Genomic DNA, 21,513 nt, shown 5'->3' on the forward strand with positions numbered 1-21,513 from the left:
ACTGTTCAGGGTTAGCCACTCAGTTGTGTCCGACTCTGTGACCCCACGGACTGTAGCCCACCAGGCTCCTCTGTCCATGGGATTCTCCAGGCAAGAATATTGCAGTGGGTTGCAATTTCTTCTCCAGGGGATCTTCCCGACCCAGGGATTGATCCCTGGTCTGCCATTCTAAATTGGTGCCTCAGTCATGGAACTCTTGGAGGTCCAGCTCTGGCCCCTTCCCCAAAGCTCTGACCCTGACACAGTTGCCCCAAGCAGCAAGAGGAGCAGTGGAGAGTGTGGACGCGGCAGCTGCAGTGTAGACACCTCAGCACTCATGGGTGAATGAGCAGAAGAGTGTATGGAGCCACATGTTGCTGTCTGGGGTTCTGGAAACGTGCCTCACCCCATCCCAGAGAGAGAACTAGTCAGGCGGCTCAGTGGGATATACACACTAACTTAAAACACCTTATCTTGATGAAGAGGTACCTTCCCCATTTGCACAAAGTGCTCTATGGACTAGTAGCATCCTAGCACGTGCCTCCAGCCCATGGAGAGTCAGCTACTGGGCAGTCCCCTCATCTCGTTCCCCCCTCCAGAGTCCTGACTTCAGCTTGACAGCAGACCCCAAAGTGGGACTTCCCTGAGGGTCCAATGGCTAGGACTCTGAGCTCCTGATACACGGGGCCCAGGTTTAATCCTTAGTCTGGATCCCACACGCCATAGCTAAAAGACCCAGAGTGCTGCAATGAAAAGATCCTGCATGCCATGACAAAGACCCGGCACAGCCAAATCAATACATAAAACATTTAATTAATTAAGTTTTAAAAAATGATGGAAACCACATTCCTGGTGCCATGCAAGAAGGTGGCAGAGGCCCCTTACAGACCTCCACGTTGCTTCCACTTGAAGTGTTGACAAGGCACCGACCAACCTCTTTCGTGCTAATGTGACAGCTGCCCCTAGCATCACTGCAGTAAGTGATTTTGTTCAAGCATCTCCTTTTCTACCAGGAGGAAGGAAGAGGGGGCAAAAAAAAAAAAAAAAAAATGAGTGAAGGCTGCGAAACCCCCATCCCATCATACCTGATGGCCTGAATCATCCCAGTCACAAGCCCTGGGTGACACATTTATGTCACTGATCATCAGAAGGGCCCTGTGACCACTGTGTAGCCCTTAAAGGGTGGTTCCAGAGGCCATTCTAATATAAAAAGTCAGAGGGTGGGAGGGGGAGGTGGGAGGGTAAGGGGCAAGGCCGTCGGTAACATGTATACAGCAGCTGTATTTCACGAAACACAAATATTTCATCTCCAACAATAATACAGGTAGATATGTGAAGCCCATTTTACAGATGAGTAAACTGAGACTCAGAAACTGTCCCACAAGGCGCATCTCAGAAGGACACAGAGCCAGTTTGAAGGGGATCCCACTGGCTTAAAAAGGAACAATTTGAACTTCAAGAATAATAACAATTGCAAAAATAGTAATAACAACAATGACAATGCCTGTGATGGGTTGGACCATGAGCCTTCATAGGGATACTAAAAATATATCTTTTATCACCTGTGGAGGCAGTTAGGGCACTCCCATCATTCTGAAAATGGCAAATGACAGGAAAGAATCAAGCATTTCCAGAAGGAAAGAACAAGGAGTCACTCAGCTAGAGAGGGTGGCTGCCCACAGTGCCCAAATCATGAAGGAAAACGGGTCACCAACTGTGGGAATGGACTGGGTGGGGCTTAGTGCTGGGCTTAGAGTCTGGACAGTTCTATTTTTCCGGCTGCTCCCGGTTCTTGAAGGGTCAGCACAGATTCTTTGGTCCCTGGCCTACAGAGTTGCTGATGTGAGAGATGAGGAGGCCGCCACGGGAGAACAGACTTCTTCATTCACCTATCGCCAGAGAAGGACCACAAGACAACCATGGAACCTCCATGGCATTCCTCCATAAGCGTTTATTCTTGCTCACCAGTCACTGGGTTGTCTGGGCAGGCCTCCTGCTCTGATCTAGGCTCACCCATGTGTTTGTTTTCAGCTCAGAGTCAGCCAGAGGGCCCTGCTGACCTTGGCCATGCTCTCCCACACTCTGGGGCCTCTGCGGGCACAGCTGGGCTGGCTTGGCTCTCGTCCTCCAGCAGGCTGGCCGGGACATGCTGCATGGCAGGGGCTGGTTTCCTGAAGAGGACAGAAGCAGGTGACACCTCCTGAGGCCTCAGGTCAGAGCTGGCACCGGCCACTTCTGCTGCACCCAAGGCAGCCCGGATCCACGGGTCTGGGGAACTAGACTCCTATTGTAGCTGCAGGAGGCGTGGATATGGAGGGAGAGAGAACCAGGCCCATTTCTGCAATCAGACTGTTCTATACCTGGTTGAGCTGAGAGCCAGCCGGGGCCATGCCCTTCCAGTCCACCCCCAAACCATCTCCCTGACTGTGCCCAGAGATCACAGGGGCTATTTTGATGAGAACTTGAATCTAGAAACTGGTGCACAAATTCTTTATGCCTGTACCACTCAAACACCACTCTGTGGGCATGCACACTCACAGTCACACATGCTAACACATTCCAATACCCTCACATAAGTTCACACCCCCACATACTCACATACCACAGTCACACCTGCACACATGGTCACATGCTCACAGACACTCACATATACCCACACTCACACACCTACACTCATGCATGCCTACACATGTTCACATGCATGCACTTCACACACACACATGCTTTCACAAGCTCAGGTACACTCACACACATGTTCCCTCACACACACGTCCACACCCTCACACACATGTACTCACACCTGCTCACACTCACTCCTACAGTCACACACACTGTGCTTTGCCATGGGAAAGCAGGGGACTGACTACCCGATGTCAGACAAGTTCAGCTGGAAGAAGTCAGGCCGCTTCCTCCGGGTGACTCTCAGGCTTCCCCCATCCTGAGCAGCAAGAGGGTGGAGGCCGACGGGGACCCCTGTAGACCAGATCCTGGCTCTGACACTCACAGTGGGACCCCAGCAGGCCACTGGCTCCTCCGGGCCTAGTCTCCCCTCTGAACGTCGAGGGAAGGAGCTGATGCCCACAGGGGCCCTGCTCCCTGGAGCCCATGGTCCCAATAGCAGGTTCCTGGGCCCCTGGGTGGGTCAGGCTGGGTGGGTGAGGCCGCAGAGCCTGGAGGGACTTGAGAACTTCCCAGAGGTGGCAGCTCACAGCAGAGGATTTCCAAGCCCCACACGAATTGCAAGGCTTTCACAGGAGCATGTGTGAACTCAGGAGGGGCAGCCGAAGAGCAGCGGCAGCGGGGAGCAGGCGGCAGCGGGGAACAGGCGGCAGTGGGCACGGTGGCGGTGACAGCCGGGTGAGTACACCTGCCCTTCCAGGAGCAGGGCCCAGGCCTGGGGCAGGCTGGGGGTGAGGGGTGGGGCAGGGGGCGTGGGGCTGGATGGGGCGTGGGGCGGGACAGGGGACCTGGGACGAGACAGGGACCTGGGACGAGACAGGCGGCCTGGAAGGAGACAGGGGACCTGGAATGAGATAGGGGACCTGGGACAAGACAGGGACCTGGGACGAGACAGGGACCTGGGATGAGACACGGGATCTGGGACAAGACAGGGACCTGGAAGAAGACAGGGGACCTGGAAGAAGACAGGGGACGTGGGGGAGAGAGGAGACATGAGGTGTGACAGAGGATCCGGGGCAGAGGCACGTCAGAAGCCAGGCAAGTAGAGAGGAGGAGACCACTGGGCGGAGAGGGTGATGACCCCGGGTCCTTCCCCACCCAGCACTAAGTGGGCAGGACAGCTCCCAGGCCTCTGAATTCCTGGCCTCCCTCTGATGGGGACCCTCAGCTCAGGACCACGGCCAGATGTTCTCTCCTCAAAGCCAGTCACTGAGAAGCCTCAGGTATCCCCTGAGACCCTGGGCCCCCAACTGTCCTCTCAGGGAACCTGAATCCTCCTCTCAGCTTCCCCCACCCTCCCTTACCCCAAGCCCCACCCCTCCCCTCAGGCAGGCCAAAAGGTGATTCCAACCCTGTCCCTCCCCTCTCCAAGGGAAGAAAAGGACCTGGCAGATTCTAAGCTGTCGAGGGGCTTAGGGGCAAATATTTTCTCACCTCTCTTTTCTCTCCCATGAACGGAGAAGCCTGGTAGGCTGCAATCCATGGGGTCGCAACGAGTCGGACACAACTGACCGACTTCACTTTTCACTTTTCTCTTTTATAGATGAGGAATCAGAGGCCCAGCAAGGGGAAGGGGCTGTCCCCCAGGCCCTCAATGCAGAGTGGGCAGCAGAGCATAGTGGAAACCTTCAGAGGGGCCAGGCAGTAGGGGTGGGGGGAGGCCTGTCCTCCTCCAACACGTGTGTGCATCTGACAGCATCATTTCCAGGACAGCAAAGCAGGTCTGACCCGTCCTGAACGGGCTGGGATTGGAGAAGCCTAGTAGCTTTCTGCCAGCCTGACACCACAGGCTCAGACTTAGAGAGAAGGGACCAATTCCTGCCCATCGACACAGAGGTGGGGCCAGGAGGCGGAGGGGGGAGTAGATGGGGCATCCTCAGAAGACTCGAGCACCTCACCTCCCACCAACATCATAGTCGCCCACTTGACTGATGGGGAAACTGAGACTCAAGGAGGTTAGGCAACTTGCCCCAGGGCCTGCAGCTGATAGAGCAGAGGGGTAGGCTGGATTCTTCCCAGGCTAACCCCTGGGGCCTGAGATCTCAGCCACTCGGCAAAGCTGCCCCCTCCAAGATGTGCAGCGCCCACCCCACCCCCAGATGTGCTCTTTGCCTTTCATCAAGAGCCTCTCTCCTCCAGCTGGTAACACCTCCCCCTTCCCAGCTGCTGTGACTGTGAATGAACAAAACTGCTTCTGGTGCCTCGTGAGTAAAGTTGATGCTTAGAGACGCTCACAAGACAAGTCCAGGCAGCTGAGAGATGCAGTTGGCCCAGCCAGAGGCGGTGGGTCCATGAATCAGTGTAGGACCAGGGCACCTTGGCTCCGGGGAGGGCAGCCAGTGGACTCAGTGTCCTGGAGCGCTCTGTGCAGCTCTGTGTCAGTACAGTGTGGCCCCCACATCAGAGGGGCCTCAGGGAACTGGGAAAGAGCCGGAGGTGGAGTGAGAAGACCTAGGTTTGCATCCCAGCTCCATCCCTTACCCTGACCATGTGACCCTGGGCAGGTCACCTTGCTTATGTTCAAAACAACAGGTAATAAGCCCTCTCTCCTGAGCCACCCGTGTCTCTGCCTGCCCGTGAAGGTCCTGGAGAGAAGCCCCCAGGGAGAGGACAGTTCACCTCACCCTAGGTTCCACAGGAGCAGGGCTTGAGCGCCAGAAGGGATTTTTAGGGACCCATTTTACAGATGGGGAAACTGAGGCTCACAAAGAATCGAATAAGTCACTGGACAGAGACCATACACATCACTTAATGTCTCTGAGCTCAATTTCTTCATCAGCAAAACGGAGATAGCACTTACTTCATAAGGATGTCACTAGCAACAGAGGCTAGAAGCATTGGTTGCCCCCTACTTGCCAGGCACTGTGCTGGACTCGAGGCGGGCAGTTTCTTTTAAAACTCACAGCAACTATGTGAGATCGAAACTGGGATGGTCACTACACTCTTCTGGCTGCTCTCATATGAGGCAAACACCCCCGATTTGGTCACAGGAGGGTCCGATATCCTGTTAGGTCACAAGGAGTTTAGCGCACAGGCTCCTCAGCCCAGCATACGGCAGGTAAGAAGAGGACCTGGAGGACCTCTCCCCGGCTTTCCCAACTTCCCCTCCCCCTAGCTGGTTGACTGCAGTTTCTCCAGGGCTGCAGAAGGAGGAGAGATGGAAGAGATGAAGGGACAGGGGAACTAACTGCTGCTCTTGCAAGGACCCACCACCCTCCTTTGAGGCTGGCAGTGTTCGAGCCAGTTTCTCTGCAGAGGTGTTTTACCAGGTCTCTGGATGCGCCCCCTCATCACTGGGAGGGGTCTCTCTCCCATGTACCTCCCCCCAAAACCCCTCCCTCAACTCAGAATCATGGGAGGCCCAAAATGCAGGAGTGCATGTCAATTTCTCCAACTGTCCTTAAAGCCAGCCCCTCCCTTTTGTCTCAAGGTGAACAGGAAACCTTTCCTTCCCCTGTATTTAAATTCAGATCACGCTAAATATTCTCTCCAAAATCCGCTCTCAGTTTCCACTCCCAGCCATGTGGGTGAAGGTGGCAAAGTCACCTAATAGGTTCACAACCATCTGCTTTTGGCAAGTTCTACCAGGTAGTCTGTGGCAAAGTTCATTCCAGTATCTGAAGTCAGCTGAAACTTTTGTTTTAACATCTCTGACAATTATGTCCAATTTCAGGGCCCATGGCCTGGGCCACTCGACCACACTACAATATCTGACCCTCAGTTTGGTGGTGGTTGAGTCACTAAGTTGTGTCTGACTCTTGTGACCCCATAGACTGTAGCCCACCAGGCTCCTCTGCCCATGGGATTCATCAGGCAAGAATACTGGAGTGAGTTGCCATGCTCTCCTCCAAGGGATCTTCCAAATAAAGGAATCAGACCTGGGTCTCCTGCATTGCAGGTGGATTCTTTACTGACTGAGCCACCAGAGAAGCCCTGACCCTCAGTTTACTGGTCTGCAAAATGGACTGATTAACCCTGACCTCAGGGGCTGTTATAAGGTTCCATGGTTCCCATACGCATGAGGACTCCACAAACTGCAGAAGGCTGTGTAGCCGCTCACATCACACCTTGTTGATGTCTGGGTACCCGTTCCCCTGGTGGGTATCTGGTAAGCTCCTGGATACAGGGGATCATGACTTTGCCCCTTTTCCACCTGCCTGTCCCTGACACACGTCGATCAGGGCTTACAGTGAGCTGGCTGATTCATTCGCAAGGAAAATAGAGTCTCTTTCTGGGTGGCACATAGCTAGGGGCACGGGCCACGTGGCCTCTGGAACCCGACAGAACGGTGGTCCCTGGCCTGATGGTGTGGCGATGCTGATGGGAGCTTCAGAGGGGTGAGTAGAGAATTTCAAGTCTCAGGAGCTCTGTGACACTTTCATTGCCTCTTAACCCGCGACATCAGCTGAGAGCCTATTTTTGTAGGTGTTTTCTTTTCATCTAAAGGGGAGTGAGGTCTCAGTTTTAGCAAGTTTCTCACCACCCACCTGGGAGAGATGCTGTTAATTATGCCTGTGCTCCCTTCTGAGGCCCCTCTGGCCCCCTTGGAGAGCCCAGGAAGGGTGTAGGTCATGGTGCTGCTTCTTGGGCCCCCAGAGAGTGTTCACAGATGCGCTCCAAATCACCATGGGTCCAGACATAGTTTTCACCTGTGTTGAAAGTGTTAGTCACTCAGTTGTGTCCGACTCTTTGCAACTCCCTGGACTGTAGCCTGCCAGGCTCCTCTGTCCATGGAATTCTCCAGGCAAAAATACTGGAGTGGGTTGCCCGTCCCTTCTCCAGGGGATCTTCCTGAGTCAGGGGCCAAACCCAGGCCCCTGTTGCAGGCAGGTTCTTTATCATCTGAGCCACCAGTGAACCTTGTCCCTGATGAAATGACAACTCTACAGGCAAAGCAGCACCAAGTTAAATGTGTTCCACCTAAAGATTTTGTCCTTTTTTTCTAAAATTATGCCCTCCCTCCCTCTCTGGTGCTAAATATCCTTTTCAGGTGATGGTGAGAATGTGGGTGATTTCTTTAAATGAACTTGCGTGAGGAAGTCGTGTCCATCTCTTTCAGACCCATTGGACTGTAGCCCACCAGGATCCCCTGGCCATGGGATTTTCCAGGCAAGGATACTGGAGTAGTTGCCATTTCCTTCTCCAGGAGATCTTCCCCACACAGGATTGAACCCATGTCCCCTGTGTTTCCTGTATTGCAGGCAGATTCTTTATCTGCTGAGCCATCAGGGAAGCATCTCTAAGCAGAGCTAACAATCCATGCCTTCTGTCCCTTAGAATGAGATGAGGACTTAAACGTTCATTATTCACACCTCAAGAAGTGAGGACTCCTGGGGCAGGAGGGGTTCTCCTCAACCCAGACCCTCTGTCTCCCAGCATCTCACTCTGGTCCCATGTGCTTGGACTACCAGACCAGGGACTCTTTCACAACATCCTCAGCTGTCGCCTACTCTTCTCAAATACGTCTGGTGAAGAGAGAAAAGGGCAATAGGCGGGGAAAGAAAAAGATGGACGACGAGAGAAAGAGAAAAGGGAAGGAACATGGGTGGGGAGGTGAGAGCAGAGAATAACCGCCTCTGAGGACCCGAGTTTCAGGTCTGCATCCTCCCTGAAGACGTGACTGAGCTCACAACCAATGAGGTGGAATCAGTTCCCACCTCCACCAGCACCCTGGCCTAGCAGAGCCCTGCTCTACCTTGCCAGAGTCTGAGGACAGGACATTCTTTTTTTTTTTTTTTTTAACTTTCTATTCTGTATTTGGGTATAGGTGATTAATTAGCAATATTGTGATAGTTTCAGGTGCACGGCAAAGGGACTCAGCCATACATATACATGTATCCATTCTCCCCCAAACTCTCTTCCCATCCGAGCTGCCACACAATGCTGAGCAGAGTTCTCTGTGCTATATAGTAGGTCCTTGTTGGTTATCCATTTTAAATATAGCCGTGTGCACCTGTCCATCCCAAGGGATATGTCTTGTTAATTCTTCTTCCTACTCCCAACCCCGAGCTTTGGTGCTCAGTCAATGCTGTCATTATCTGCTGGGCTCAATTACAAGCTTCTCTTGCTCCTCCCACCAGACACGAGGCTTCTTGAGGGCACGAACCCTGTGCCTGACTCCTAGTTGTGGTTAGACTCTGAAGGATGGCTTTTCTCAAGGTTGTGTGTTATTTTAGTTCACACCAAACCCTATGAGATTATCTCTCAGTGTTCTTATCCCCACTGTACAGATAAGGAAACTGAGGCTGGGGCAGGTGGCCATCTTGCCCCCAGGTCTCCTGATACCCAGAGGGGCCAGGATTCAAGTCCCAGCTTCTATCTGCAGAGTCGTGTGCTGAACCAATTAACGTCAATGGGAAAGATGCCTGTTCTTCATTTCATTGTATAATCTGGCAGGTTCATCCCCTCTGCTGGTCCTCGTAAGCCCATCTCCTGACAGTTGGGTGGTTTTCCCCAAAGCATTTGCTCAGGCCACCTACGCATAAAGTTTCCATACTCCATGCATGGCTTGTCTACTATAATGGTGATTGCTTGGGTGGCCAAGAGGAAGGCTCCCACGGGAGGAAATCGCCCAGGGGGATTATTTATGCAAGCTCATTAGCCCTGGGCTAAGGGACAGGAAGTGGTGGGTGAGCTCCAGTCCCCTGTGAAGAGATGCTCAGCTCTGGCTCATACTAGCTGTGTGTCCTTGAGTAAGTCACTTGCCCTCTCTGGGCAAAGGAGGCAATTTAAATGCATGTTCCTCCTAAAGGGCCTTTCCATGTAATAATAACAGAGATGGAGAATGTGGTTTCTAGGGTCAGAAAGACTGGATTCGAGTCTTGGCCTTGCCTCACCTTGACCTCTGACACCCCTTTACTTCCCTGAGGGAAGCTTCCCTTCTTCACTGAGCAGAGATTTTGGTGCCAGCCTCTGGGGACTGCAGTGAACAGGGGTAGGTAGGCAGGCAGGTTGTTGATAAACTGACAGTCTCTTGTGCAGATGCGTAACCATCATCACTATCATTATTACTTCCGGAGCCTCTGTCTCCCAGGCTTTCTGAGCACAATGTCCACGGCTCCCTCCAGCAACGGCGTGTTTGTCGTCATCCCACCCAGCAACGCCAGCGGCCTCCGCCCGCCCCCAGCCATCCTGCCCACCTCCCTGTGCCAGCCTCCAGGGATCATGCAGTACGAGGAGCCGCCGCTGGGGGCGCAGACACCACGGGTCACCCAGCCGCCAGACCTGCGGCCCGGGGAGACATTCCTGACGGGAGAGCCCAAGGCTTTGGGGGTAAGAACAGTCTCTCCAGCCACCTGGGGCATAGGTGCTGGGCAAGGAGGGGGCACTCATGCACCTTGGAGATATGTGCTATGCTTACTTGCGCAGCCGTATCTGACTCTTTGCAACCCTATTGCCTGCAGCTCGCCAGGCTCCTCTGTCCATGGCGATTCTCCAGTCAAGAAGACTGGAGTGGGTTGCCATGCCCTCCTCCAGGGGATCCTCCCAATCCAGGGATCAAACTCAGGTCTCCTGCATTGCAGGTGGATTCTTTACTATCTGAGCCACCAGGGTAGCAATTGGTAGGTGCTTAGTGAGGACTTGAGGAGAAGGCAATGGCACCCCACTCCAGTACTCTTGCCTGGAAAATCCCATGGACGGAGGAGCCTGGTAGGCTGCAGTCCATGGGGTCGCGAAGAGTCAGACATGACTGAGCAACTTCACTTTCACTTTTCACTTTTATGCATTGGAGAAGGAAATAGCAACCCACTCCAGTGTTCTTGCCTGGAGAATCCCAGGGATGGAGTCGCACAGAGTCAGACACGACTGAAGTGACTTAGCAGTAGCAGCAGCAGTGAGGACTTGGGGATGCAGCCATGCACCAGGCAGACGAGGACCATTCTGCAGAGCTCACAGAGAGTAAACCAATGAACAAATGACTGAGACAACTCCAAATGAGGCAGTGAGGTAAAAAATGATCATGGGGGAGGGGCAACACTAGCAAAGATGGACAGAGAGGTCTGTCTGGGGAGATGACATTGTAGCTAATAATCTAGATGCTGGGCTGAAGCCAGCCAAGTGAGGGGACAGAGACTGGCTCACCAGGTAGAGGAAACAGCAAGTGCAGAGGCCCTGAGGTGGCTTGTTCAAGGACAAAATAGAAGGTGGACATGGCTAGAAGGTGATGAGCAGAGGAAGGAGGGAGATGAGATGAAGCTGAAGTGGTAGCAAGGCCAGCTCTTGGCTCCTGAAGGGCTGACAGTCCAACCTCAGATAGCCTTGAGATATTGATCTCTTGGAGGGAGATCAGTAGATAGACAGATAGATAGATACACATATTTATCTATATATTACACGCGGAGTGTCTTCAGCTTGTCCCTCAGCCTCAGTTTGTCCTAGTGGAAGATGAAAACATAGTTTAATTGATGATGATGGTGGTGATGACCACAGTGATGACAACTCTCATTTACTGAGAGCCCCCCGAGAGGTGCGCACGCTGGGCCAAGGAATTTGCATGCATAGTCTCCTGAGAGTCTCAACACCACTTGTGAGACAGGGGTTATAGTTCCCACTGGACAGATTAGGGAGCTTAGGTTCATCAAAGTCAGTCGCTGGCCCAAGGCTCGGGCTTGAATATGCTGGAACTTAGGAGCCTAAAGGCTGCACCAACTCCACTGGGGCAGGAATGAACTAGAAGCAATGGACAAAGATGGTGGATCCATTGCTGGAGACTGGAAATCTCAGATCAGACTCTGGGAAACAATGACCCCCAAAGGGCTTTGCTGAGACAAATGAAAATTGCTGAAAAATGTAAAAAGGAGAAACTATAGATAGGTTCTAGGGAGTGTCAGCCAGGGAGAATACTGGCTTTAGATTAGTTGGCCTGCCACTTCCTAGCTGGGAGACCTCGCACAAATTACTGAATATCTCTAAACCTCATTTTCCTCAATTTCCTCATTTCTGAAATCAAGATAATAATTTTAGGATACCTACGTCATCACATTAGGGTTAAAAGAGATAATGTCTTTAAAACACCCAGCACATCGCTTAGTGTAGACAGGCATTTGATAAGTGGCAGCCAGTGTCTTACGAGGAGTAACTGGAATAGCAGTGTTGATCCAGTAGCAGGGGAAGGACCTGAGGAGGAGAGTGGCCTTGGCAGCTGGGACGTGATGCCCATAAGGGCACAGAAAAGATGGAAGACATGTGACCGAAGAGAGAAGGAAAGAGAGGATTCAAAGGGTCATGCCTTTAAATGTACAAATGCTTGGCTGTCATGTTAGGAAGACATATATATAGCACATGATCCTAAGATATGATTCTACAGCCTGAACTGCCCATAAATGGACCACAGTGAGCACCTCATCACTAAGGGAGTCCATTTAGAAGTCAGGAGATGGACAGGGCTCCTGGATTAGGATCTTCCCTAGTAGCTCCGTCAGTAAAGAATCGGCCTGCAATGCAGGAGACCCGGGTTTGATTCCAGGGTGGGAAAGATCCCCTGGAGGAGGAAATGGCAACCCACTCCAGTATTCTTGCCTGGAGAATCCCATCGACAAAGGAGCCTGGCAGACTATAGTCCATGGGGTCACAAGAGTTGGACACGACTTAGTGAGTAAACCACCACCACCACCTGGATTAGACAGAGGCTGAGTTCAGGGGCCATCAATGTCCCTTTCCACACAGTTCTAGATTCAGTTGTTACCAAAACCATTTGGAAAACAGGAAGTTCCCTGGTGGTCCAGTGGTTAAGAATCTGCCTTGCAAGGCAGGTGGATGAGGGATCAATTCCTGGTCGGGGAAGTAAGATCCCACAACCTGCCTGCTGCAACTACTGAGGCTTGGGCACTTTGCAGCCTGCATGTTCCAACTAGAGAATCCATGCTGCATGATGAAGGATCCTGTATGCCTCAACCAAGACCCAAAGCAGCCAAATAAATAAATACTTTAAAACAAACGAACAAAACAAAAAGAAAAAAAAAAACCCACTTAGAAAGAAATGTGGCATCATGAATCAGAAGCCCACATTGTTCTCATCCTTGGGAAAACCATCCCGCTTCTGAGAATGGATCAGTGAGGTGCTGGGAAACTACTCCTTTAATTAATTGATTAACTAATCAATATAAAACCTAAGTCCAGATTCCAGGTGGTAGGCGGCAGCTCCTGCACGTGACTGGGATGCATCAACGACACTCCAATGAGAAAAACACTCAAGGAGATATCTGTGCAGGCTGCAGGGGCACAAGGAAGGAAGCGGTGAGGCAGTCAGCGCAGGGAATGCTGAGCCATTGACACGAGGGCTAAGAAACCAAGCAGCAACACAGGATGCTTGAGACCTGGTCAGAGCAAAAGGCAAACCCGTGGAGACATGGAAACAGAAGGGTGGGTCCTGAAAGCTGTGGGGAACTGGCTTTCCATCTTAAAATACCGTGTGTTTTACAGTTGTTATAATGATGTCTCCTTAAAAGAAGGGAATCTGAGTTCATTTCTGAGTCGCTGAGGGTTCAAAGCGGGACTGCAGGGCCCTGCCACGCTCTCCTCTGCGGTCGGCAGGGGGCGGTGTGGAGCCCGCCGCGCCCGCCTGGCTGAGCCGCCGTCTGCGCCCCGCAGACCGTCCAGATTCTCATCGGCCTTATCCACCTGGGCTTCGGCGGCGTCCTGCTCATGGTCCGCCGCGGCCACTTGGGGATGCTCTTCATCGAAGGCGGCGTCCCCTTCTGGGGAGGAGCCTGCGTGAGTGCCGGGGCCATCTGGGCGGGGGGCTCACCCTCCACCTCATTCTCCTAGGCACAGCGGCTCCTGGGTGGGGGCCTGAGCCTAAATCTAACTCCCAGCCACAAACCTTAATCATGACCTGACCCAGACCCCACTCCTGTGTGTGAAAAGCTCCCAGCATAGAGCTTAGCCTGCTCCCCACCTAAAGGATGGAATGAAGGTGATGAAGGCAAGGGATAAGGACGTGAAACACCTGTAGTTACCCAGCCTCCATCCTTCAAACTTCTAAGCATTCTTGATTGTTTATTTGCTAAGTGTCCATCTTCCCAAATTAGAATAGAAGCCTCATGAGGGCAGAGATCTTGTCTGTCTTATTGAACTCTGCTGGGATCTTGCCACATGCCTGCTGCTCAGGAAATGTCTGATGAGTGAATGTCTGAAGGAGCAATGCCTTCCCTACTGATGATACAATGTCAGCGAAAACATTCATCTTGCAAGCCATGGCCCTAGTTCCCTGAACAGGGGCCCGTAGTAACCATGGGATACCCTCACAGAGCGATCTCAAGTGCCTGGCCAGGAGGCCAAGAAGGTGGCATCCAGGAGGCTGCTGGCCTTTCCCAGATACCCATGGCCTTGATAGTGCCAGGCATGGTGTGCCCTGCCCATTGTCCCCGCTGAAGCCTCACTAGGATACCCGCTTCCCCACACAGTTCATCATCTCGGGGTCCCTCTCAGTGGCAGCCGAGAAGAACCACACCAGTTGCCTGGTAAGTCTGAGTGGGAGACCCAGGGGTGAGAGTGGGGCTGCAGCCAGCTCCACTCTGCCCTGCCTCCAAAGACTCCCTCACCAAGCACTCCATAGGGAGCTGCTGGAGGCCAGGCATGGGGTAACACCCAGACAGCCAGACACAGTCCCTGCCCTGCCTGTCTTGGTTTCTTCTCACCTAGAAGAAACCAAGACGCACTTTCAAAATACCATAAGAGGCAGAAAGCGAGGGCTTGCAGATGAAGTGCTCATGGCCCAGAGAAAAGGACAAGGCAAAAAGCCCTCCTTAACAGGATATGGCTGATCTGGGCCTTGGTGGGCATGTAGGAATCCTGAAGGAAGATCATGAGGATGCAAGGAGGGAGTATGGGCAGGGTCACCGTGGAAACTATGCGTGACTCCATTTGACTGGGGCAAAAGTCTTGGAAGGGAAGTGCAGAGAAGTTAGAGATGCACTGGGTCGACATCTCAGACAGCTCCATGCCTTCTGCGGGTGATTGGGGGGGAGGGCAGGGGGCAATGGAAGCTTTGGATGGGAGAGTGTTGAGCATCGCACCAGAGTCAAGTCCGTGCCCTCATGGAGCTTACATTCTAATGTCTGGTAAGACACCCCCAACCCCTGCCTAAAAATGCACACACACACACACACACACAGATAAGGTCTTTACAGAGTGAAAAGTGCTGAACAAAGCCCCAGGATAATGTGAGGGGTTCTGCTCAGCTGGGAGAGTCTGCAGTCCTTGAGCAGGTGTTGCTGAGCTCATTGTTCAGAGGGCAGCAGCCATACAGAAGCCTGGAGACCAGTATCCCAGGCTAGAGGGTGGACAAGGGGCCAGGTCTTTGGATTACAGCAAACCAGGGGCTGAGTGAGAGGAACTAAACTGAGAGGGAAAGGTGGGGAGACACTCGTGGGTGGAGTCAAGTTTAAGGGCAGTGGGAGGCCACAGAGGTTGGAGCTGGGGGTGGAGGGGGGGAGAAGTGAAAGTGTTAGTCACTCAGTTGGACTGTAGGCCACAAGGCTCCTCCGTCCATTGAATTCTCCAGGCAAGAATACTGGAGTGGGTTTGCCATTCCCTTCTCCAGCAGATCTACCCCACTTAGGAATTAAACGTGGGTCTCCTGCATTGCAGGCAGATCTTTTACTGTCTGAGCCACCAGGGGGCAGGAGAATCGGTGCTCTATTTACACTCCTGAGAGCTGCTGGGTGGAGAATGGATTGTAATGGGACAGGACTGGACACAGGGAACCCTCAGAATCAAACTTATATCCCACCCACCCCGCCCCAGCTCAGGCTGTAAAGTCTGGATGGGGGCGGGGAGAGAGAGCTGAATTACTCTGCCCCATGCTCACAGCATCCTGGACAGTGCCTGGCAGGCACCAGGTGCTCAACAGAAGTTTGCTGGATTCATTCATCAGTTAATTGGTTATGTGTGAGGCTGCTCTGATCTCAACAACCTCCTCCCTGTCATCCAAAAAAAGAGGAGTCGGGGTCTTTGAACCTGAGCAAATCCTGCAATCCCCAGCCCACCCGTGAGTGGTCCCCACTTTAAGGCTAGGGTTGTTTAACCAGAAGGCTTCAGCTATTGGGTCAAAAGAGCATCAGGTTCCAGCAGCATGGGGAGGGTGACCCCTGAGCCATCGCCTGGACCACCCAGGGGTCCACTTGTCCCAAGTCCGGAGCCTCCGGATGAGGGCGAGGCCCGGACCTCCAACCCCCGGATCTCAGGCTCACAGCCCCTGCATCTGTCTCCCCTGCCTGGTGCCTGGCAGGCGTCTGCAGTGCTTGCTCTGCCAGCCCCTGCCTGGAACCACGTGGAACTGACCCCAACACCTCTCCCAACCTCAGTGTCCACAGCAGAGGGCCTCCCCCGACCCCTGCCCGTGGGGTAGCTGCACCGTCAGGATGCTCGGCCTGAGAGGTGGAGCATAGTAATGGGTGGGCAAGGAGCCTCTGCAGACCCCACCTAGGGAGGCCATGAAGGAGGTCAGGCCCCTTTCCCAGCAGCTTCTAAGAAGACGATTCAAGGTAAGGGCGGGGGGAGTGGTCAGCAGGGCCCTTCGCCTGAGGTCCCCGGGGAAGGACAGGAGGAAAGGAGGTCAAGGAGGACGCAAGTACGGGCATGGGTGTGAGGACCCAGGGGGCCGCGGGAGGCCTGTTGTGGGAGGCTCCTGTCCCTCCTCCTCCTCCCGCCTCCCCTCTCCCCTCCTTCCCCTCCATCTCTACCCCTGCAGGTGAGGAGCAGTCTGGGGACCAACATTCTCAGCGCCATGGCGGCCTTTGCAGGGACGGCCATTCTGCTCATGGATTTTGGTGTCACTAACTGGGTGTGTTGTCTGAACGTCCCCAGCAGTGGGAAAACTTGAAGAGTAACAGCCACATCCAGGAGGAGGCGGGGGTGGGGGGGAAGGAGGTTGTAGGGCCCTGGGTGTCAGCAGAGCCTGCCAATCCCAAGAGCCCCCCAAGTGTATATGGACCCCAGGACCCTACCTCAAGGGTGGGCGTAGTAGGGGGTGGGGGGCGGGTCGCAGAGAAGCAATCTGGAGTTCAAGGGAGAGTAGGCATCACGCAGCAGGGAGACCCGCTCCAGCTCTGCCACCGGCTGGCTGTGTGACCTGGGGCACGTTATTCTGGCTCGCTCTGGGCCCTCTTTCCTCCTCTGTTCTAGAATTCTTGGCTGGCCTTGACTGTGGGTTTTGGTCCCCAGGATGTAGGCAGGGGCTATCTGGCCGTGCTTACCATCTTCACCATACTGGAGTTCTTCATTGCGGTCATTGCCACCCACTTCGGGTGCCAAGCCACTCGCGCCCAAGCCCACGCGGTGAGTGCCTCACCCCCGCTCCCCCGGCCCTTCAAAGAGCGCCCCACTCGTACATCCGGTACATTCGGGAACTCAAAGGAGTTTCTGCGGGAAGGTTTTCCTCGTGGCCACAGGGGCACGCCAGCATCAAGGGACCCGCTGCTCTGTGCGACTGCTCGCGGAGCCCTGGAAGGTGGGCGCTGGGGACGAGGAGGATCGCTGTCGGGGATGAGTGGGGCCCTCCAGAAGTTCACGGGTCAAGAGACGTGGGCATCAGGAAGGGCAGCACGACTCAGGTGGGCATTGACCTCCGTTTTCCCCAAACTGGAGGACAGTGCAGACAGAGAGGGGATGGAGGAAGGGCCTTCGTGGCAAGGGAACCAGTTGAAAGTCAGCCTTCGCGGAAACAAACATGCAGGCCATAGTGTGGGCGGGGACGGGGTGGGGGTCCCGCTTGGGAGGTGGATTTGTGCAAAACGGGGTGTGGAGCTGTTGAAAGTCTGAGCAGAGGCCTGTACGCTCAGAGGAGAGGGTGAGTAGAGTGGGGCTGAGGGAAATCAATCTGGAGGGTTTGCCCACTGCGGGGGCGGGGAGCAGGGCGGAGCGGTAGGGGTTGGAGGCAGGGAAGCCGCCGCGAAGAGGCTACAAGGATGCCGGCGCTGTATCCGGTCTTGAACCGTATAGGTTCAAGCCTTGCCGGCGCCGTATCCAAGCCTTGAACCAGTGTAGGGCTGTCCAGAGACAAAGAAATCCAGAACCTTAGTTCCTAGAGAAATGAGACTCCTGTCGGTTTCGTTGCTGTACCTCCAATGCCCAGATCATAGGTGACCTCAACAAATACTTCTTGGAAATTTAGTTGAACTGATGCCTGGGGCCAATTCATCCTCGGAGCGTTCACTACTAGGGCGCTGTTCTCACAATACCCACAAGAGGGCACTATTGCAACAGCTCCCCGAAGGCGCCGGAGCCACCAGGATTGCCTGGGTTTGTTTTCTTTTCCTTTGCAGCCTGTGATTTTCCTGCCGAACGCCTTCGGCACAGACTTCAGCATCCCCAGCCCCGCAGCTTCTCCTCCCCCCGCCTACGATAATGTGGCATATATACCCAAGGAGCCTTCAGAGTAGACGGTCGCTCTGGCGGGTGGAGCCCAGCCTCCCTCACTTTCCCCCGTCCCCCTTCCCGCCTCCCCACGTTCCTCCACCCGCCCCACCCCGCCATCCCGCCCCAGCCTCTCCCCAGCCTCGCCTTGGTTATCTGGTGGCTGCCCACCGCCCCAGTCCTCTCATGTTGTGGTACCGAGTGGAGTCTCTGGGGATGTCTGTCCCACACATTTCCCGCAGTGGTTTATTTCCTAAAAGAGCTAGTTGATGTCAAGGGTATGTGCCCCTCTGCTCCGTGGGCGCCGCCCTTTATCAGAAAATGCCTCCCGATGCCGCCCTGGATTTCTCTCTACTCATTTTGGAAACCCTGGCCTCACTGGGACACGGGTTCAGGGGCTGCCCTGGCCCTCAGGCCTTGGGACAGTCATTAAACTCAGAGAACCCAGAATAGGGAGAACTGAGTCCAGCTGCCGAGGTCACAGAGCCAAACGGGGGGGTGGCTTGGCCTCGGGTCACCAGGCCCCAGGACCAGCTCTATAATCTGCTGCCATGTCATCAGGCCTCAGTTCTCCCGCCTGGAAAAGAAAGTGTTGAACCAGATGACATTTAAGACACTTCCAGCTCCCCTGGGCTTCCAGAAGTCTGAAGTCTAAGTCAGGCATGACCCCTGACCCCAGCTGCCTGCAGAACTGTTTGGAGGCCCTATTGCCTCAGCCCTGCACATCCTCCAGAGCTGGAGAAGTTGCCGGGGAGGCCTGAGGCCAGCCCGTGGCACCCTGGTCAGCATCCACGGGCCGCAGCTGTGGTGGCCGCCTCCCCTGGGAGGCTCGGGACCTCCCCTAGCCTCTCAGTACTCCCTCTCTCACCCCGCTCCCCCTCCCCAGCCTAGGGAGAAAGCCATCTCTGAAGGTATGATGAGTTGGGCTGGGTGTCCAGGCCAAAGGGACAGTTACACCTGGTATTTAGAGGCCCTGGCAGGTGGCTTGTCTCTCATACCACAGAGGGAAATAAACTGTGCTTACAACTTGATCTGGTCTCATAGCAATGACTGTTTTGTTTTGTTTTTAACTTTGGGGGCTTTAAAGGGTTGTCCCATATTGATCAGGAGACCTGGGGAACTGTCGCACCGTCACAGCAAAAGGGCACCTCTGGATGCTGGGCTCTGTGTGAGGTGATCCTCACCCTTGTTCTGTCCCCACCTGAGCCTAACTAAGCAAGCATTCATGTCCCCACTCTACCACTGAAGACAGGGAACCTTGAAGAGGTTAAGTCATGTGCACGGGGCCACCAAGCTGGTAAAAGGCAGTGCCGGGATCTGAACCCAGCTTCATCTGACCTCAGGGTCTGTGCTCTTACCATACAGCTCCCCACAGTCCAAACCCAAGTGCATTCCACCAACTCCTTCCCCTCCCTCCTCCTGCCTCTTCATCCCAGAGACCGGGGTAGGACTGCATGTGTCAGCACCCCGCTTCTTCATTTAACAAACTTCTGCTCCGTCTTCAAAACCCTATATTAATGTTGCTCCTTCCATGAGGTCTTCCCAAAGGAAGTAGTCAGCTGGATGGCTAAGTGCTAATCAGTCACAGAGTGGGGACGAAGTTGGGGTCAGAAGGGCCCCCTTTTAAGGAGTCCCTCCATCCTGGGATCATGCATGTGCAGATTTGGGTGGGGATCACAGCAGAATTTGGCTTCACAATCAAGAGCAGGGACTTGAGGACATAGAGCTGAGAGTTGAAGACCCCACACTATAAAGTTGGGAGAAATGTGTTGGTATATTTAAGAATGGTTTTCATGCCACACATAGAGGAGATTAGAGACTTTTCTGAATTGAGGGGAGACGTTTGGGGAGAGGAAGAAGAGAAGGCTTAGCCCCAGGCTGGGATTTTACCATCTCTGTGCCCTGTTAACTAAGTTCCACAGAGATGGGGCCAAAAACCACAGATCAATTAGGAGGAATTAAAGAACTGAAGCTTCTTCAAATCCCACGCTGTAACGTGAGGAGACAGCAAAGCCCCTGGAGATGACCGTGTCCAGACAGCATGGAGCCAGAATGTGGAGTTGAGATGGCCAGGGGCGTGCCTGATTACATGAGACAGAACCCTACACTCCCATGTGGGTATGAGTAAAAGCATCAGAAAGTTTCTGGTGTCCTCCGGGGGAAAGCGCAAGAGGCTAAGAGGGCTGACGTGCAATGTGGGTTGTATGAGACTGAAGCATAACAGTAAATAAGGGTGGAGACAGTGGCCACCATGCAAAACCAGCAAGGAAGATCATGCTTGTGGACTGGAAGTCAGGGGAAGTGACTGAGTTACCGTAACTGGCAAAATTAAGTCCTGCCACTAAGAGGAAACGGGAGCTGGAGACATAATTACCAATGAAGCAGAAGAATTCTGAAAATTACTAAAGAGACATTAATGATGATCTAAATAAATGAAGAGCCATACTATGTTCATGGATTGGAAAACTCAAAATTTTCGAAAAATGCCATTTATCTCCAAATTTTCCTGTAGACTTAATACATTCCCATTCAAAATTTCAACAGTTTTATCTGGGGAGAAATTGACAAGCTAATTCTAAAGTTCATATGGAAATTCTAAAATATTCATAAGGATCTAAAATATTCAAGAAAACCTTAAAGAAAAACAAAGGTGGAGGACTTAAACTGCCAGATTTCAAAACTTACTCTAATGCAATAATAACCAAGACAGCATAGTTTTTTAGTGACTAGACAATTAGATCAATGGAGTTCAGAAACAGACCTTCACTTATACAGTTCACTTGACTTATGACAAAGGCTCCACTGCAACTCAATGGACAAAGATATTCTTTTCTGTAAATTTTGCTGAAGCAATTGGATTTGGTTATAGGGAAAAAAATGAAACACAATTCCTACATCACATACCATACATAAAAATTAAGTCAAGATGGGTCATAGACCTAAATTTTACAACTTAAAAGGAGTTTCTTTAAAAAAAAAAAGAAAGAAAGAAAGAAGAAAGTATCTTCAGTACTTTGGGATAAGCAAGGATTTTTTCTTTTCTTTTCTTTTCTTTTTGCAAGGATTTTTCAAATTGGACACACACAAACTAATCATAAAAGAAAAGATTTAGAAATTAGTGTTTATTAAAATTAAGAAGTTCTATTTATTAAAAAAATAAGCATGAAAGTGCTCTACAGACTGAAAAGAGATTTGAAAACACATAATATGTGACAGAGGACTTGAATACAAAATATATAAATAGCTCCTAAAAATAAGAAAAAAGGAGACAACTTAATTTAAAATGGACAAGGAACCTGCAGAGGCACTCTGCAGAAAAAGATCTCAAAATGACCAATAAGTGTGTTCAACATCTTTAGCCACTGGAAAAATACAAAGTAAAAACCACAAAGAGCTACCCCCAACATGCCAAAATGGCTGAAATTTTAAAAGACTGACTACTCAGATGTTGATGAATTTGGGGAGCTCATCTAGATTGCTGGTGGGAGTATGTTTTGA

At 52.6% G+C, this 21,513-nt stretch overlaps 1 protein-coding gene across 2 annotated transcripts; it reads left to right on the forward strand.

Annotated features, from left to right (window-relative positions):
* The first annotated feature begins 9,676 nt into the window (after positions 1-9,676).
* On the forward strand, positions 9,677-18,071 carry MS4A15 (membrane spanning 4-domains A15). 2 transcript variants are annotated; one of them, XM_043452526.1, is made up of 6 exons: positions 9,677-9,930; positions 13,249-13,371; positions 14,064-14,120; positions 16,352-16,444; positions 16,825-16,938; positions 17,925-18,071. In XM_043452526.1, the coding sequence occupies exons 1-6, from the start codon at positions 9,706-9,708 to the stop codon at positions 18,039-18,041; spliced, it is 729 nt and encodes a 242-aa protein (XP_043308461.1). In that variant the 5' UTR covers positions 9,677-9,705; the 3' UTR covers positions 18,042-18,071. The 2 variants fall into 2 exon arrangements, with proteins under 2 accessions (XP_043308461.1, XP_043308462.1); XM_043452527.1 differs by lacking the exon at positions 13,249-13,371.
* The last annotated feature ends 3,442 nt before the right edge of the window (positions 18,072-21,513 follow it).

Source organism: Cervus canadensis, chromosome 29, assembly GCF_019320065.1.
Source record: "Cervus canadensis isolate Bull #8, Minnesota chromosome 29, ASM1932006v1, whole genome shotgun sequence".
Taxonomy (NCBI): Eukaryota; Metazoa; Chordata; class Mammalia; order Artiodactyla; family Cervidae; genus Cervus; species Cervus canadensis.

Coding starts and splice junctions, on each gene's coding strand:
- MS4A15 (XM_043452526.1), top strand. CDS start 9,706: ATGTCCACGGCTCCCTCCAGCAACGGCGTGTTTGTCGTCATCCCACCC. Junction 9,931..13,248: donor GAGAGCCCAAGGCTTTGGGG/GTAAGAACAGTC, acceptor TGCGCCCCGCAG/ACCGTCCAGATTCTCATCGG. Junction 14,121..16,351: donor AGAACCACACCAGTTGCCTG/GTAAGTCTGAGT, acceptor CTACCCCTGCAG/GTGAGGAGCAGTCTGGGGAC.